Below are 19,643 nucleotides of genomic sequence, written 5' to 3'. Positions count from 1 at the left end.
GCATCGAGTGAAGGCCTCTCCACTCCTCTGCTGTGCGCAGCACAACACAATAATGTAATTTGAAACATTGGGAAGGGAAATGTCCTCGCTGTGATTTCAGCTTCCATTGTGTACAATGTGTACTGAATGTTGATGTATGGCTCTCATTACAAGTTAATGAGGTACAAGTGGGCTCCTTTGGGAGGAAGAGCGGAATATAAATCTGATGAATGAAGGAACATTCGTCAACGTGGAAAAAATTGCCATCTTGTAGGATCTGTTCAGGAGTAGAATTTTTGGGTTTGCTTTAGCCACAGGTTGCATACATTTAAAGCACTATTATACAAGTTTAAGAGTTGTGGATGTGCTCTTAGAAGTTTTTTTTTTGGGGGGGGGGAGGTGATGGTGGTATATATGGTCAGCCTCTTAAACCAGCTCAGTTGGTTTACAGCACCGAAACACAGTTATTGTCAAGCAACAAATAAGACGGCGTGTAGTGTAGTTACACCAGCTCATTCCTAAATAATTAAAAGTTTTTGAGATTAGCAAAAGCTACCTCAGAGAGAGAGAGAGAGGGAGAGCAACTTCCCTATTTCCAATAATAGTTCTTCCCCTATGGGAAATCGTGTTACACTGTCAGTGTTACACATCTTTGTTAGTCATTGCACAATGCAGCTTCCAAACATGCCTAGTCCTGGCAAGATAGATACCAGTAGCTACACTTGACTGTGTACATCTTTTTCTACAACTCTGTTTAAAAAAATGTGCCTGAGTCTTCTGCACCATTTACATAATGCTTTAATATACTGCTGCACCTTGTCCTCAGAGTTAGCCCTTATAAATAAAAAATAATTCTCCTTGGCTCCCTTCTAATAGTCATTTTTCTCCCACAAGTTAGAAGCTGCTCAGTGTTAACCCAGAAGTAAGCTAATGCAGGGCAATCTGATCCCTGACACACTTTGTTTTACCTGTCCGATTTTGTTCTCAGATACCCAAGGACCTCAAATTCTTCGTTCCTTCCTGTTAAACAGATCATTAGACCGGCTTGTGTAACTAACATCTAGAAAGGATTATATTCCTCCTATCCTCACACACCCAGCTTTGTCCAAGCAACTACAGTGGTACCTCGGGTTAAGTACTTAATTCGTTCCGGAGGTCCGTACTTAACCTGAAACTGTTCTTAACCTGAAGCACCACTTTAACTTAAGGAGGCTCCCGCTGCTGCTGCGCCGTTGGAGCACAATTTCTGTTCTCATCCTGAAGCAAAGTTCTTAACCTGAAGCACTATTTCTGGGTTAGCAAAGTCTGTAACCTGAAGCGTATGTAACCTGAAGCGTATGTAACCCAAGGTGCCACTGTATATCTATCTATCTATCTATCATCTATCTATCTATCTATCTATCTATCTATATCTATATCTATCTATCTAATCTATCTATCATCTATCTATCATCTATCTATCATCTATCTATCTATCTATCTATCTATCTATCTATCTATCTATCATCTATCTATCTATCTATCTATCTATCTATCTATCTATCTACAGTATCTATCTATCTATCATCTATCTATCTATCTATCTATCTATCTATCTATCTATATCTATCTATCTATCATCTATCTATCTATCATCTATCTATCTATCTATGATCTATCTATCTATCTATCTATCTATCTATCTATCATCTATCATCTATCATCTATCTCTATCTATCTATCTATCTATCTATCTATCTATCTATCATCTATCTATCTATATCTATCTATCATCTATCTATATCTATCTATCTATCTATCTATCAAGAGTGATATCATATCCTAACACTAAATTCCTATAGAGTTTTATATTTGCACTCATGCTTCCTTCCATCTTTTGAATAAGTGCTGCTGATTCTGAGTTAATACCAGTGGTGGAAGCTGGGAGCGATATAAGCTTCCTTGGAGTCCTCACCTTGGTTTTTAGAAAACCATTACAGACGGCTGTGCTTGGGAAGAATATGGGATGCTAGAAAAATGTATACACAAGTGTCTCCAAGGCAACCTTAGATCCATGGATGTGGAATACTAAACTACAAGAGTGTGTTGTGTTGTGGAGTTATTAATCTCCCACAACCCTTATCCTGAGTGGCTAAGAGAAAAGCCATTAAAAGGACATTCATAGGTCATACATTTGTGGATAGTAGTGAACTACCCAGCTAATTCCCAATAATTAAAGGCCAGATTTTGCTTCTGTCTAAAGCACTCCTAACTCTCCAGCACGTCTCCTCTTATCTTGATATTATTTATCTTGTGGAATTGCAGCCTCTCAGCTTGTACGTCTTTTGTTTTCAGAATTGTGGACTCTGCAAAATGTGTGAAATCTTCCTTAACAGATCAGGATAGTAGTCCTGGAAGGCAATATGATAAATATTGAGTTTTTTAGTTATAGCAGTGCTGTCAAGAGTTACATTTTAGATCATGCTTTATTCCCTTTGGAAAGCCTTTTGTTATGAAGATGCTGCTGTCTCTGAGAATCCCATCAATCACAGAGTAACCCAGTGTCCTGCATGTATATTGATAGGGTTTGTTGTGAGGCAGGTTTACAATACATGCTGACGGTTCATAGGGTTTTATTTGCAGACAGGTTTCATTTTCAAAGACTGCCCTATAGAGAAAGCAGTCTGCTTCAATCCAAAGCAACAGCTACACAGGCATTCTCTAGGGTGATCAAATCTGAAAGGGGGTCGAGGAAAGTACAGTAGAGGAAATCTTAGCAGCCTGGTTTGCACATCACACTAAACCATGGCTCAGCATTATGTGTAAGCCATGTTTTGCACTCTGTCAACCCTGAGTTTTGAGAAGTTTGTTCTTAGCAGTACAGTAGCTGAAGGAGGAAGTGGAAGGAGAGAGAGGGAAGAGGGCTAAGAAGGTGGGTGGAGGTTATCCACAAAACACTGTTTGAGAATTATTAGAATCACTATTTCTTACAGATCAGGGTGGGGAACCTGTTTGACTCGCAGGCTATATTTGACAGGAGTCTCCAAGTCAGACCTTAAAAGCACCTTCCGTGGTACTGCTCAAATGAATTACCTCCCTTCATTTTCAGAGGGGATTCTGATGTAAACCCCTTCCTGAGTCTGAATCACTTTAACTGTTGTATCACTGTAAAGCTACCCAAATAAAGTGTGAAGCACCTTTGTACTCAAATACCTATTTCACTAGACTTTCAAAAGAAAATGATTGCTTGCAAGAGTGCAATGTTGCTGTTGCAGAATTATTATTATTATTAATATGATTATACATTGCACAGCTCTGATGCAGATTACTGTGGCCAAAGTGGGAGAAAGATGAGTGCTGCTCCAGGCCCGGCTTTACCATTAGCAGAGTGAGGCAGCCACCTTGGGCAGCTCATTTTATGTGTCATTAAAGGGCTGCAAATGGTTGCTGTGTTGCATTGCTGCTGCCAGGGAGGAGAGATGCCCCAGTGGGATTTTCTGACTAGCCTTGAGTGCTATGCATCTATATGCACTGTGGAGGGTACCATTTGCTGCTCTCCCTTGGGCAGCAAAATGTCTTGAGCCAGCTATGTGGACCCTCATCTGACACAAAGAGAGAAGAAGATTTAGAAACTGGAGCCACTCCAGGCTCTAACCTGGACCCTGGGCTGTTCAAAGCATATTTGATGTAGACCATTGAGCAGAACATTAATTGACAAGTTTCAGGTTTCTTGTGTTGATATAACAACTTGGGCACAGGATACCTTAAGGATTCCTAGAGCCCTTATGTGCCAGCTCCATCACTTAGATCATCCAGGGCTTTTTTCTAGTGGTACTCAATGGCACACAGTACTGGCATATCCCTCCTTCAATCTTGCGATGATCTCCGTGTTCCCTTCCAACTCTACGATTCTACCCTTCCCACCCTCATCCCCCATGCCCAGATCCTAAGAAAAGGCTGTTTAGGTGGAAAAGCAAGCATCAATGCTTTTATCCCCTTGCCCTTCCCAGCCTTGCAATAGGGCAAGGCTTCAGAGGTGCCCATGGCAGAGGAGCCTGGCTGTCACATACCGTATTTTTCGCTCTATAACACGCACCTGACCATAACACGCACATCGTTTTTAGAGGAGGAAAACAAGGGAAAAAACATTCTGAATGAAACAGTGGATGTATCATTTTTGTGCTTCATGCTGTGGCCACAGACATGTGATCTGATGGTGAATTTGGGGTGACCCAATGCAAAGATCCTGAGAATCCCTGTGGATCCATGCTTTGTAATCACATTTTTGCACCATTGCAGCCCCAGGCAACAGTGGGTGCGTGCTTTTTTTGGTGCAGGCTGTAGCCATGGACATGCTATGTGATCTGATGGTGAATTTGGGGTGACCCAATGCAAAGATCCTGAGGATCCATGTGGATCCATGCTTTTTAACCATGTTTTTGCACCATTGCAGCCCCAGGCAACAGTGGGTGCGTGATTTTTTTGGTGCAGGCTGTAGCCATGGACATGCTATGTGATCTGATGGTGAATTTGGGGTGACCCAATGCAAAGATCCTGAGAATCCCTGTGGATCCATGCTTTGTAACCACATTTTTGCACCATTGCAGCCCCAGGCAACAGTGGGTGCGTGCTTTTTTTGGTGCAGGCTGTAGCCATGGACATGCTATGTGATCTGATGGTGAATTTGGGGTGACCCAATGCAAAGATCCTGAGGATCCATGTGGATCCATGCTTTTTAACCACGTTTTTGCACCATTGCAGCCCCAGGCAACAGTGGGTGCGTGATTTTTTTGGTGCAGGCTGTAGCCATGGACATGCTATGTGATCTGATGGTGAATTTGGGGTGACCCAATGCAAAGATCCTGAGGATCCATGTGGATCCATGCTTTTTAACCATGTTTTTGCACCATTGCAGCCCCAGGCAACAGTGGGTGCGTGATTTTTTTGGTGCAGGCTGTAGCCATGGACATGCTATGTGATCTGATGGTGAATTTGGGGTGACCCAATGCAAAGATCCTGAGAATCCCTGTGGATCCATGCTTTGTAACCACATTTTTGCACCATTGCAGCCCCAGGCAACAGTGGGTGCGTGCTTTTTTTGGTGCAGGCTGTAGCCATGGACATGCTATGTGATCTGATGGTGAATTTGGGGTGACCCAATGCAAAGATCCTGAGGATCCATGTGGATCCATGCTTTTTAACCACGTTTTTGCACCATTGCAGCCCCAGGCAACAGTGGGTGCGTGATTTTTTTGGTGCAGGCTGTAGCCATGGACATGCTATGTGATCTGATGGTGAATTTGGGGTGACCCAATGCAAAGATCCTGAGGATCCATGTTGATCTATGCTTTGTAACCACATTTTAAGTGGGGAGCGAAGGAAAAACAAAGAAGGGACATGAGAGGGCAGAGAAGCAGCTGGCTAAGAATGCTGGAGAGGGATTTAACCAGTGGGAGGAAAGAAAGGCAAAAGTTCCCCCCCAAGCCAGCCATCTCTCTCTCTCTCTCTCTCTCTCTCTCTCTCTCTCTCTCTCTCTCTCTCTCTCTCCTCCCCCCTCTTTCTCCCTCTCCCTCCCCCACTCTCCCTCTCCCTCCCCCACTCTCTCTCCCTCTCCCCCAGCAGCACCAGAGCACAGAGAGGAATTAGAAAGAGCGACACTCTGCTTGCCTGGAGGGGAGGGGCTTTCCCTGCTCTTTGTTCCGTTTCAGCAATCACAGCAACGAAACAGAGGAGGGTGGGCAGTAAGACCCTGAGGCAGAATGCAGGAAAGCTGCCACTTCCTCTTTTCAGGTTTCCCTTCTCCATGACTCGCGGTTTGACTTTTGCTTGATTTTTTGGCTCCAGGGACCACACATTCGCTCTATAACACGCACAGATATTTCCCCTTCCTTTTTAGGAGAAAAAATCTGCGTGTTATAGAGCGAAAAATACGGTATGTACACTGCCTTTCCACCCTTTAGTTGGCAGTGGGTGGGGCCTGGAGCTTTTGTTGGGCATGGAAGGAGGGCAAAAAAAGAAGCCTGGGGCATAGGGGTGTGGATGCAGTCTCTGCCAGCCCATGAGTGCACAGCTAGTTGGCGGTGCAGGCACAGTGAGGCCTAGCCACTGTGAGGAGATGGGGCAGGGCAGGCGACTGCTTGTCTGGCTTATTGAGTGGCAAACATTTTGAGGGGTCTCATGATTTGCCCCCTGTGAAAAGGGCAGTAGTGGAAGGTGGATCGCTACCGTGAGTGCTGATACCGTTTTTCCTCGAAAAAAAGGTACTGTACTGTGAAGCACCGTTACTGTACTGTGAAGCACCTGATGGCCTCTACCAGAGGTTGGATGTTTACCATTGCCAGTAACAGTCAACAAGCATGCTCAGTTTTTACTTTCAGGCACCTCTTGAAAACATGGTTGTGCCGGCAGGCCTTTGCAGCTGTTTAATTTTTTATTTGTTATATTTTATTACTATTTGTGTGTGTGTGTGTTTAAAGAATCAGATGATGTTCTATGTTTTTAGTGTATATCGCCTTGATATTGATGCACTTTTATAAATAAATAAATAAATCTTTGCTGTGGGCAACACTGTCTTTCAGACTGAACCAAAACAGTTTTTTGATTCCTAAAACTCTGGCTACAGTAGGATCTGATGATAACCCATTTCAGGCAGAAGAGAATTCAGCCTTTTCATCCTAGGAAGGATTTGGCTATGCTTGCTTGTGTCTTATACCTTTCCTATTGACAGCCTTGCTTCCTTGGGGTGCAAATTTAGTATGGCCATGGACATTGCTTATATCACATTTTATTTTGACTCTTATCGGCTCAGGATATGCAAAGTCCTGATTATTCCGTAATTCCATTGCCTGATTGTTCTGATTTGACAATTCTTCTTCAGTCTTTCCTTTATCATTCAGCTGCATTTCTTGTCCTAATAGCCACAGAAAACACCAGTTCTTATCATCCCAGCATATAGCCGCTTTTTGCATATTTGAAAGCTTTTATCCACCCCAACAGTACTTTTCTTTTCACACAACTAATAAGATTGAGTACTCCATTTGAGAAAGTGGCAAGTTCATTCAAACATCATAAAAATTAGACATTTACGGCTTCAGACTTACACATAGCACAGTTCTTGGGATGCTGGTAATTGAAAATAATCTCTGCTCTGTATAACAGTGAGAAGATAATGGCCCCTGATGCTATCAACCCAAGCAGGAATAAGGAAGCACAAGTATGCAGGATGAACAGATAATGGGAATGCTGTGCTGAATCCTAATAAACTGAATAAACTCTAGCAGTTGAGGCAAATAAAAGGCCTGGTCAGAGGGAAAGTCTTTTTCCTTCCTAAAGTAGGAAGTGTAAGTCAGATCTCATAGTGGTACAAAATTGTATGATAATACCAATGTAAGATGTGAAAAGGCTTGAACATTTGTACGTTGTTCAGTCTTCTGACATTTACTTTGTCTTTCTAGAGCAGTCACCTTTGATTTGATTCCAACAGTAATTTTTTCTTTGTTTCAGTTTTGTCCATATGCTATAATGATTCCTGATGCACTCCCTCCCTGTATGCATTGGTTCTCTCTCCTCGCAACAGGATTGCACCATCCTCTGCGGCTCAGACTTGGAAGGCCCATAGAGGCCTCTCTGCTCTCTTTCTCTCTCTGTCCCATCTCTTGTACAGTTGCTCTTATATGGCACATACGGGAGCTTGATCATTCATTCATTAAATTTCTTACCTGCCTTTCAGCATGAAGTTCCAAGGTGAGCTGCAACCATTTAAAAGCACAATATTAAAATCAGTTACGACAAATAATGGTCAAGAAAATAGAGTGGGTCCAGCAGAACAAGCCTTGCAGAAGCAGAAGCAGCATGGCTTCTGAAGGAGTAAGCCATGCTTACCAACATATTAGAGTTCTTTGAGAGTGTCAGCAAGCATATAGATTGTTAAGTTGTGGGTGAACATATCAGACGACACAGTGATTCTTCAAACAGCTCTTGTTTATTCACAGGCCAGAACTGAACTGAACTGAAGGGTTCAGCCAGCCTGCTTATATAGAGCCCCACTAGAACGCAACAGTAACCATTTTCTGTAACTATCCAGTCACTGAGTGTCACTTTTGATCCCTTATTTGCATATGTGGACCTGAACTATCTACAGTATCCCCCTGCTAGCCCAGGGTGAGAACTTCAGTACATAACATAGATAGAGGTGATTGACATTGTGTACTTGCTTGGACCTTCAAAAAGCTGTTGACAAAGTCCCTCACCAAAGACTCCTGAGTAAGGTAAGCAGTTATAGAATAAGAGAAGAGATGGATTTTGTGCATCAGGAACTGGTTATGTAACATGAAGTAGAGAGTAGGACAGTAAGACTAAAAAAAATATTATTATTATATTTACTTATAGCTCAGCTTTTCCCCAGACTGGGACTCTATGAGATTTATAGATTAAAAAAACCACACAGAGATAAAATCGAAAAAGTTTAAAACATAGAAAAGATAATTATTAAAAAGTAAACACAGTAATGGAATTAAAACAATATAAAAATATCCATTAAAAAAGGATCTCTCCAAGCTAAGTGAATAGACAATAATATGGCAAATGTGATTCAATCTAAACAACTGTAAAGTGATGCATGTTGGAGCAAAAAAAATCTTAATTTCACATATCTAATTATTTGGCGATCACTTGTAGCCAAGTAAGACACTCATGGTGTCTGGACTGAACCGGGACTTTGGGGTTGTAGTGGATAGTTTGATGAAGAGGTTGACTCATTGTGTGGCATCTTTGAAAAAGGTATGTTTCATGCTAGTGATCATTAGGAAAGAAGCATTCACCTTTAGCATGTGCCTTGAGGGTTGGGGGTGAGCTTCTCACCAAAACTTTTAATCAGGAAGTTCTAGAAGGTTCTGAACTTTGCTTTCCACAGATATAGGCAACATTTGTGGAACTGCACAGATGACTACTCAAAAAACCAATTACACTACCTGTTTTTCTGCTGGGACGTGACCTTTCGGTTTAGTCGATTAAAAAAGCTCTAGGACAGAGGCGTAAAGGTGTACACCTTTTAATTTTAGAAAATCTCACTATAGTTGATATACATTCTCACTGACATGCCTGTTGCATTTAATCAGGAGATAAAGGATTCCAACCACAGAGTATTTGGCTTAGTCATGGATAGAGAAGAAGCTGGTTCACTCTCATTTTTCATGGCAATTGGTTTTCCCAGTACTACCAACTTGAATCCAGCCGGTTACCTCTCACTGCTCTTATTTCTCCCTGAGTATTTGAATTTCCATTGGTTTCATTAGAAGTTTTAGGTTTGGAAAGAATGTCAAGGGAGGCTCATAATGGTGCTTAGAATATGAAAAGCCGAGCAATTAGCTGAGCACGTGATGCCAGAAAACAGTTTTGGCTGAAAGCCACTCCAAATGTTATTTTCTTTAAATGTCAGTAGTAATGCAAGAGCCACAGTTTCTAGCTGAATTAGATGAAACCATTTGTCTATAATGGCTCCAGGAGACTTGCTACAGCACTGCCACTGCCACAGAAAATGTTCATGCATCTCCCTTCTTAGAGAATGAAAGACATGGTTTCTCTCCTAATCTTTGGGTAGAAAAATCTGGCTGTGTGGGGGTAGCAGAAATCTTTTGCTAATAAATTAAATGAATGCAGGCCTATAATGTAATTAGTTTCATTTGTTTGCTTGTTCATTTTGAAATTTCTAAACCTAATGTTGATAGAAATTTGTTTGTTTTGTTTTTAGATGGGAAGGGTGAGAATTAGCCCCATGCAGATTTTATGCAAATTTGGTGCCCACCCTTTTTTAGTGATGCAAATCCTTTCTTGGTAAGGCATAATTGGCCACCCTAAAGTTCAACAGCCGTCACTTGTTGACTGACATACACTTGACACATGTCTGTGGTCAGATCTCTTGACAACCTTCTTTTAAAGCTTGAAACCAGCCTCGTGTGGGGAGTGGAAAAAATTATTCAAGGTCACACATACTCCCAGGCTGCTATTTGCCTTTTCTGGGGGTGGGGCAGGAAGATGGGCACCCAGATTTTGCCTCTGAGGCTATTACAGGTTTCTGAGGCAAGGGATTTCAATTAGGAAGAGTGTGAGAGAAAGAGTCCATCCCCTAGTGCTGCTGCTCCATCAATTGCCCCCCCCTATTCCGCTGTTACACAAATCTACAAGTGTACACTCTTTCATACAATCACTTGTACACATAGAATCATAGAATCATAGAGTTGGAATAGACCACAAGGGCCATCGAGTCCAACCCCCTGCCAAGCAGGAAACACCATCAGAGCACTCCTGACATATGGTTGTCAAGCCTCTGCTTAAAGACCTCCAAAGAAGGAGACTCCACCACACTCCTTGGCAGCAAATTCCACTGTCGAACAGCTCTTACTGTCAGGAAGTTCTTCCTAATGTTTAGGAAGAGAGAGACATGTAGAGAGAGAGACAGTTTGGATCTGAGTTCAGCAGAACATGTGAATTCATTGGGAAATGGCTGAGGCAACATCTTCCCCCAGCCATTCTGCCATTGAAACTTGCACTCTGCTCCAGCTATTTGTCATTAAAAACACACTTGAGGGAGACTGTTGCATGTGGCAGCCGGATAACATCTAGCCTGGACCTGAAGTGTCTGGGTGACAGTTATCATCAAATTGCCAGTGTTTTTTAGGGCAGGCTTTAAAAAATCTAGTGTCACAGTGGAGGTCACTCGTGTTGAATTCTATGGTACAAAAGAAAACTGTATTCAGAGATAGAGAACATTGTAGGTTTTTATTATTATTAAAAAAATAACCCACCCACCCACAAACACAAAGCAATATTTGCACAATTCATATCTCTCATGGAAAAGAGCACAACAATAATAGATGAATATGAAGCACAGGAAGTATAGAACCTACACAGCCCAATTTAGTCTGGGGGGGGGGGTCATGACTAATTCGAAATCCATGTTTGTGAATGATCTGTTCACAATTTGTTTCTTCCAAAGTTCATTTCCCCCTCATCATGTTCTCCAATTATTTGTTTCACTGTTCTGGATGTTCTTTGATGCTTTGTCTCTCCATGTGAGAGGCAGATAATTTGACCACCCGTGATGTTTACATTTCTTCAGAAGCCAATGGCTCTAACAATGGCTGTGCACAGTAAGTGGTATTTGTGTTCGGTTTTATAATATTTGAATTTTAGACTTTACAAAACCCTGAAACATTATGAAGCGTTGATGAGCCCTCAGGTAGGACTTCACTATTACAGTCTAGCCAGTCTGGTAGTGAGTACCAAATACAGGGGCTTAATACTACAAAATAGGTTATGTAGGTATCACAAACAGATAATTGGCAACAGGGATTTTTTTAATTTATTGGGTTTTCTGAATAAAATTGGGGGCAGGGGGAGAGGGAATAGGGGCTGGCATTTTGATGCCAACCACAATGCAGCAAAAACTAAACTAAACTGACATGCATGAGGAGTACCATACCGTTATGAACACCTGCCTGGAATCACCCACTGTAGTTAAGAAGATAAAATTAGATGACCTTATATATACTGTTTGGAGGGAAAATAGGACATAAATGTGAAAAATTAAGAAGTGAAGGAGTTATGACCCCCCATGAGCAATATGTGTAAAAACTGGAGGTGAATATATGGGTGGCACACTCATGGTGATATCACAGCTAGGGCTCTGTTGAGCCCACAACCATCTGCCCTCAAGCCTGAGAGGACCCTACACAAAAAAGCACTATCGCCTATTGGTTAAGGAATCGTATTAGCTTATGCTATTTTCCCCTTCAAAATTCCAGTCCCCTTCAGTACATTAGAGGGGGTAAAAGCTGTATGCTGCTCACGTCTTATTGTCCTCCCACGTTCCCATGGATAGTTTTTAAATGTTGGCATTATCCTCTGCTGAACAGTCAATTGTACAACAGCCATATTGAAAATAAGCTATTTTAAATGTGCTAAAGCTAAAAAACCCAACAACGCTGGGATCGTTAGAGCTGGAAGAAAAGATGTGTATTCTGTGTTCTGTGAATCAAAATAGGATGCATTTTCCAAGGCTGTTCATTTTATTACACTGCCTTTCTTCTCTGTGGGTGTGTGAGCAGTTACTGACAACAGGCTCAAAAATGGCTTTCTTCTGCCATTTTAACAAATATTTTTCTTCATTTGTGCACTCTGCTTTCTCTCAGTGAAGCTGTACTTCCGAGAAAAGCTTTCAGGACTGTGGAATCAATCACCCTTTCTATGCAGCGCAGAACAATTTTAGGTCTCCTTTATTGTAGCAACCACACTCATTTCAGCCTGGGGTGAGGAGAAAGTGTCTATTGTACCAACAGAGGGGGGGCATTGTTCAAACAAGGCAAGTGGCGGGGTACTTACCACATCATGTTTGTATGGGACTGTAAATTGTGTACTTCCTATTACAGATTCTTTGAGTATCTTAGTGGACTCTTTGACGGTGTCCAGCCAGGTCTCCATGCCAGATAGTGTAGCCTTTGCCAACTTGGTACCCTCCAGATGTTTTGGATTAAAGCTCTCATCAGCCTCAGCCACCATGCTATAATCCAAAACATCTGGAGGGCACCAGGTTGGGAAAGGCTGAGATAGTGCCCAGCGTTGCAGTCAGACTCCTGGCCTTTCGTTTTTTTTGGAAAATCCAATCAGAGGGGAGGCAACTGTTCGGGGGGGGGGGGAAGCATGACTGATTTCTTTCCCAGACCAAAACCAGCACTCAACTGCAGGTAGAAACTGTGTTCTACCAAGTCACGTGCAGATGTGTTGCATTTTAACATTTTAAAAAGTACAGTTCCCCCCCCCCCACAAAATTAAGCATAGCATGCTGATTTGAGGAGCTATGAAAACCAAATTGAGAATTTGCTCCTATCTCAGTAGAAGAATGGCAGATGAAGATGTTGGACTTTTTGGAGCTGGCCGACCTGTCTGGAAGAATCTGCGACCAGAAGGAAGAGGAGCATCAAAAAGATTGGAAGAAATTTAAAGAATATTTAGCCAAATATTGTAATATAAGATGTTAGAAGTTACCTGAAAGTGCCAAACAGGCCTAGGATTAGACTAAGAATGAATTGTAAAAGATTATGGACTAGATTATTAAGAAAAGAGACGAGGATAGAAAATCGAAGGAGTTAATTTTATGAGAAATATGATTTTGGAAAATTGTTACAAAGTGATTCAGTGGAATTCAGTTAGAGGGGATTCAAGGAAGTCAGTTGACAATGAAAGTTAAATTGAGTTTTAGAAGTAATAAGTCTTTTATTTTTGTTTTATTTCTCTTTAGTACTGTAATGTATTTTCTTTTGTGTGTTTTATATGTTATGTTTGTGATAAATGTGGAAAATTAATTTGAAAATTTGAAAAAAGAGAGAAATTGCTCCTATATAAGGGTAGAGGGGTGGGGGTTATATGGATTTGTTTTGTGCAATTTTAGTCCACTTTAATTGGGCAAGCCTACGTTTCCAGTATACACTTGAATCCTACCCGCAAAATAGTGAATGTGGAGACACCCTCGGTCAATGGAGTAGAAGGAGAAAAATAGTCCTTTCTCCTGTCATGAGCATAAGAAATTACATGGTCATTGTGTAGCAGGATAATCACCTAGAGTTTGTCCTTGAGGTCATTGCCATGCAATGTGGCCTTTGTATAGAAAGGTCTATATTATGTGAAATAGGTCCTAAAAAGCTCTGATTTCATACACAGAACTAAATCTTGGTCTTGCCTCCCTCTAGGCATCCAGGCCACCACAAGCAGAGAAAAGTGGCTTACGGGGTTTTGATGAAAAGGCATATGTCTCCTCAAAGCTGCTAAAGGCTGGAGAAGATCCTTACCGGCAACATGCCTTCAATCAGTTAGAGAGTGACAAGCTCAGCAGCGACCGGCCCATTCGAGACACGAGGCATTACAGGTACTGTATCAGACTGCTGCTGTTTACAAACCATCACCTTGTGCTAGACTATCTTTGCCAATCCTTGAGTCATCTTTCCTGTGAGGAAGAAAAAAGTAGTGTCCACAGGTAAAGCTAAGAAGGTCCATTTCCCCCTAGCACAAGCTTTCCTTTTCTGTTTTGAACATGCAAAGATTATTAAGACCGCATGCAACGCAAAGAACAGGCATTTTAAACATGTAAGCTGGCCATAGTTCCAGCCATGTCTGCAGAACCTAACTGGAAACAAATTGTCTATAGTTTTGTAGAAGTAGGACTTGTTGGCATGGTGCCATGGAGCTGTTCCTGCAACAGCAGGGTCTCTCCTGCCTACCTGGACGGTTGGTGCGTGGGGCAGGCTGGCAGTGAGGTTGGGGTTGAGAATTTAAGTGTTTCAGCCTCTATGTGGAGGGTGCAAAACAAACTGCTTGGGATACCCAGAAGATGACCTCCTTGCATTTGTAGCTGCCCCGACTGTAAGACCTTAACTGGAGATGCCTCTCTAGGTTCCTCCACCTCATGAAGTGAGGTAGGTGGTTTCAAAGGAACAGGAGGGTCTTATTGGGGGTGGTTCCTTGCTTATGGAATACTCTCCCCAGGGACTTGCCTCGCACCAGGTTTTTCTCCACCAGGTGAATACCTTTATCTTCTCCCAGATGGTTTACATTTCATGCTTTTAGCTCTAAGAACTATTTTGTCATCTCTTGTTGGTTTGAAGTGCTACTTACTGATTTCATGCTATTGTGTGGTTTTATGCTGATTTTGATTAACTTTGTGCCGCTGTTGCTTTTTCATATTGATTGTTTTTAGTACTGTTTTGCTTAGACCAGCACAGTGGATAAGTTGCTTTTAAATGTTAATTATTCTTCATGAAATGCTGCAGCAGGGTAATGCTTTTACATGTAATTGCCACTTTTGGAACAAGCCAGGACCCTAAACTAGGGTTTGGAACTGGGTTAGACTTTTGGCTGGTAACCCTTAGTTTCCTAGTTCAAACAAAAGTAGAAACTATGGCTTCTTGGTTTAATTGATCAGCCTGTGAAAAGAGGAGCGAAGGGGCTTTATGCACAGGCAACAAGCTCATTCATACCTCGGCTTATTAAACTGAGATATGAGTGCTATGTTTTCAATTCAGTTGCTGCATGAGGCATCTGGCTGGATACTGATATTGATTTTTAAAATATGGATTTTTGTTCATTCTTTCACAAATTTTGCTTTAGGACATTCATTATATGACCAGTTAGAAGAAAATCAGAAATACATGAAAAAATCTATGTACACTCACGTCCGCCCCACTTCAGCCAAAGAGAGCAATTTCTGAGAATGGAAACATGAGTACCAATATGAGTCTTCATTATTGCTGTTTTGAAGCTACTGCTCACAATCCTGTTTTAAACCTGTAGACACCAGATTATTGTCGATTTCCCCACCATGTTCTGTGTATACTCTTCCATTACTCCAGCATACCTCACTGCCGTTTCTCACATTTCTCCATGCATTATGCATTCACAAACAGAAACTAAGTACAAGCCTTGATTTCCATACCCTTTCTAAATACCTTGCAAGTCGTTGCAAAACTGGACTGTTGAAGATTGGACCGGCAGCTGTACAAAAGAGCTGAAGGACTGAATATTCCCCCATCCATCCGCAGATAATTCGAGGCATTGCTATCTCCGCTGAATTGTAAGCTAAAGAATGATGTTAGAGGAAAGCATCTCAGCATTTACCAGTTCACAGTTATTTAAGTGCATCAGGAGATAAGATTATTTGAAAGAGATGAGGTGGCAGATAAGACTCTGAGGCTTTGGACTGTAGATTACTTTTATTATCAGCAGGCTACTGTTCAAAGCAATTGAGTTGGCAGGTCTATCTAGCATAAAGCCAAGAGCAGGATATGAATACTTCAACAATTCAGGCCCCCATTTGCAACATACATTTACAGCACTATTATACCACAGTCATGGCTTCCCACACAGAAACCTTGGAACTGTGGTTTGTTAAGGGTGCCAAGAGTTATTAGGAGACCCCTATTTCCCTAACAGAACTATAAATACCAGAGTGGTCCTCTGAGTGGTCCTCAGGGAACTGAGAATTGTAGCTCTCTGGTAGGAATAGGGGTCTCCTAACAGCACCCTTCATGGACTAGTTCCCAGGATTCTTTGAGGGAAGCCATGACTGTTTAAAGTGGTATGATACTGTGTTAAATATACAATGCAGATGGGGTCTTGAGATTGCTGACAAATACCTGGAGACCATACATTTGAAATCTGAGTGTTTCGTTAGTGTCTTCACAAAATTATCGTTGCCCCCTCCCCCATGGAACACAAAATTCAAAGTTGCAAAGGTAAAAAGGAAAAAGAAAATAAAAAGTCAGCTGTTCCCTACAACTTGAGATCTTGGTTGTGAGTCCTGGAAGAATAGCTCCCTACCTTGCAGGCCTTTTTCTACCCGACCTGGGAGGGGAGGGCCCTGACTGGCTCCAGCTACAAAAGCTGAGGCTGCTGAACTGAATATTGGACTAGGGTATTGTTTAGCTGGGTTTGTTGGGGGGGGGGGCGGTAGTTGCTGTTGTTGATACAATTTTTTACCTTTCTTTTAGATCTTATAATTTAAGTGGAAATTGATTTCATTGTGCTTTTTTAATGTTTTGTATATGACTATTAAGTGTGGATGTGCTATGTAAATGCCATGTTTACCTGAAAATGCCTGGTTTACCTGGAACCAAGCTAGGTATATGCTGTATTGCCCAGGCCAAGCTGCTGGATTCAGGTCACTAGAGTGCTTTCACAGGCATGCGTGAAAACCCCCTTAACTGCTGATTATTATGACACCATTATTCTTTATCTTGCCCTTCCTCCACAAAGCTCAGTGTAATGCACATCGTTCTCCTTTTCAATGTATCCTCCTCACAACTCTGTGAGGTAGGCAAGGCCGAGAAATGGTAACTGGCTCATGGTCGCACAAGGAACGTCCTGACTGAACCCAATACCCTGAGTGCTAGAACAGCACTCAAACCACTAGATCACACCACTGGCTCTTAAGCGTTTAAGAGGCTTCATACTGTATAGCACTTTATAACATGTACAACACACTATCAAGAAGGTCAGTATTGCATCCGCCACACTGAGGATGAGGATGAACTGTAATATTTATTTGGATATTCAGATACAGTAGTACCTTGGTTTAGGAACAGTCCTGTTTACTAACTATTCTGTTTACGAGCACCACAAAACCGGAAGTAGTGTCCCGGTTTGCGAACTTTACCTCGGTCTAAGAACGGAAGCCGAATGGTGGAAGGGCACGGGCGGCAGGAGGCCTCATTAGGGAAAGCGTGCCTCAGTTTAAGAACGGTTGCGGTTTAAGAACGGACTTCCGGAACGGATTAAGTTTGTAAATCAAGGTACCACTGTACTGCTTTTTCATTTAAAAAAGCAAACCACAAAGCCATATACGGTACTATATCATGCACTAGCTTTGGATTGGAAATTCAAGCTCTACTATTTGCAGTACTTAAATTAGCAGACAATCAGATAAAACCCATTTTATAAGGAAATGTAACACTAAAAAGTAGTCATGAACAATCAGCACCAGGACAGAAGAGAAAACCAGAACATCAGCTGAAACTGCTCCAAGTATCTTCAGTGAGACTGCCCTCAGATAGACAGTTTTGCTGGTATGACTGTACTTGCTTACTGATAGCCCCCCAACAAAAAACACCCACACACTGGCAACAACAGGCTACCCACCCCTGCGGCAGACCCTGATGCCAACTTTGTCCACACGCAACACTATTACAGGACCTAATAATGCTATTCACAACAATAATAATAGAGGTTTAAGCATTCGCCTCCTCATCTTCCCATGTGAAACACACACACACACACACACACACACACACACACACACACACTCGTCTAAATTCTACATAGAACAAACAGACCAGTATTTATGCAAAATAATAAACAGATACAAATCTGACACCAGACATGGTAATATTCAAAAGCTAGTGGGGGCACTTTTCAGCCTCCAATGACACCCGCAATTTCCCTTAAAGTAGCAAAGGACCTTCAGGAGGGAGGCAGCAATGCAAAACTGCAGAATTAACAATGCATCAAGTGGTTCAATGCTATAACTTGTGGAGTGAACCAAGACAAATGATTTTTAGCACATTACATATGTTAATTGGCTTACCAATGCCAGGATATCTGTATTATTAGCAACTGTTATGCAAATTGCAACTGTTAATTATGTAATTATCACTGTCTGTCTGTACTCTCTCTGTTGTTTATGATCCGCAAACAGCCTCCACCCCACTGTGTGTGTGTGTGTGTGTGTGTGTGTGTGTGTGTGTGTGTAATATGCCTGTAACTCAGGATAACACTTCATGCCTATGCTGAAGTGGACTAAGTGGATTATAGTTCATGAATGCTTATACCATAATAAATTTGTCTTTAAGGCGCCACAAGACTTACTATGAGGGCTATCCCTCTGGAAAATAAAAATGCCTGTCATTTCTCTGCATCATGTGGCCTTAATAGCATTTTAAAAAAACAGCAGAAAAAGAAAATGTGAATTAGTGCAATGATATACATAATGTGTCTTGTGCCTGATTCTAGTTCTTCCACTTACCCTTCATCAGAGCGTCTTTTTATGCTTAGAAATTGCAGTAATAGGCCACTGTCATAGTAATAAAATGCTGCGTTAAAAAATAGTTGTCACTTAGAGCGGCCATAAAACAATAGCAATGAACATTGGGATAAAAAATAGTAGCAGTTTAGTGATAGCCATAAACCAATACTAATAAATGCTAGAGCAATATATAGTTCAAATAAGTCCTGGGCAGAACAGCTATCTTTCCCAGCTCCTGGGGAAACGGAACTGTAAAAGTAGCCCTGATTGGCCAAATATATACCTTTGTCACACCCCTATTCCTTTGCAATGCCCCCTCTATGTCTTCTCTTTTGCTGTACCATGCTCCAAAAATCCCCTATTCTGGAGTTTCCTAGCCTTTCATGTTTCAGCACTTTATCTTATTGAATCCGTCCTGCAAGCTGGGTCTGTTGACGCCCTTCGTCTTGCTCTGCCAATGCCCACTTCTCCCCTATGTCTTCACCTGTGTTTTAATAGAGTGTTTTCACAAACAATGCTAAAAGCAGCTGTTGGTCTCAACGTACATGTGTCACATTGAACCATAGCTTAAAACAAACTATAGTTTAATGAGAATGTGCAGTGGGCTGGTGCTGCCACACCACCCAGAATACAAGCCAGAGTCACTTTGTTGTGTCACCTGAACCTGGGCTTATGATTGCTCTCTCTCAAACAAACGAGTAATGGTAGCCACAGTTTGTTCTTGGTTGACTGCTTATGGGTTTGTTTGTTTTTGGAAGAAACAAACCATGAGTCAGGTTCAGACAATAGAAGCCAGACTCTGGTTTGTTTTGCCTGTGGTGCAGTAGCTGTACGGGAGGAATGCCGCATGAACTTTTTAACAGTGTGTACTAACGCACTGCTAATTTACGTTAAGTCATTTATATGCAAAATGGGCTTTTGTTAACATAAACCGCAAAGTGAAACAGACCCGCTTGTACATTAAATGTGCATTCTATAATGTAGCTTTTAAAATTGACGTATGAACTCCAATTTTGACTGGTTTGAGGATCATTTACGTATAAAAAATTGCCTTTTTGTTATTTTTTTGCTAAAAATAACAAGCCCCCCATTTTTTTTAGTAAAAAAACTTCAGGGGAAA

General features: G+C 41.7%; 1 protein-coding gene across 2 annotated transcripts in view; it reads left to right on the top strand.

The window, feature by feature from the left end:
* Nucleotides 1–19,643, top strand: part of GALNT16 (polypeptide N-acetylgalactosaminyltransferase 16) — a 141,114-nt gene that overhangs the window by 61,936 nt on the left and 59,535 nt on the right. For both annotated transcript variants that reach the window (XR_003706126.2, XM_028725317.2), the window contains exon 2: nt 13,701–13,876. Coding sequence is in view for 1 of the 2 variants with exons in the window: in XM_028725317.2 (XP_028581150.1) it covers nt 13,701–13,876 (176 nt within the window). In the remaining variant the exon portion in view is untranslated. The remainder of the gene's footprint in view (nt 1–13,700; nt 13,877–19,643) is intronic.

This window comes from Podarcis muralis, chromosome 1 (genome assembly GCF_964188315.1).
Source record: "Podarcis muralis chromosome 1, rPodMur119.hap1.1, whole genome shotgun sequence".
NCBI lineage: Eukaryota > Metazoa > Chordata > Lepidosauria > Squamata > Lacertidae > Podarcis > Podarcis muralis.
Note: the sequence above shows the minus strand (reverse complement) of the source record. Positions and strands in the feature narration are given on the sequence as shown.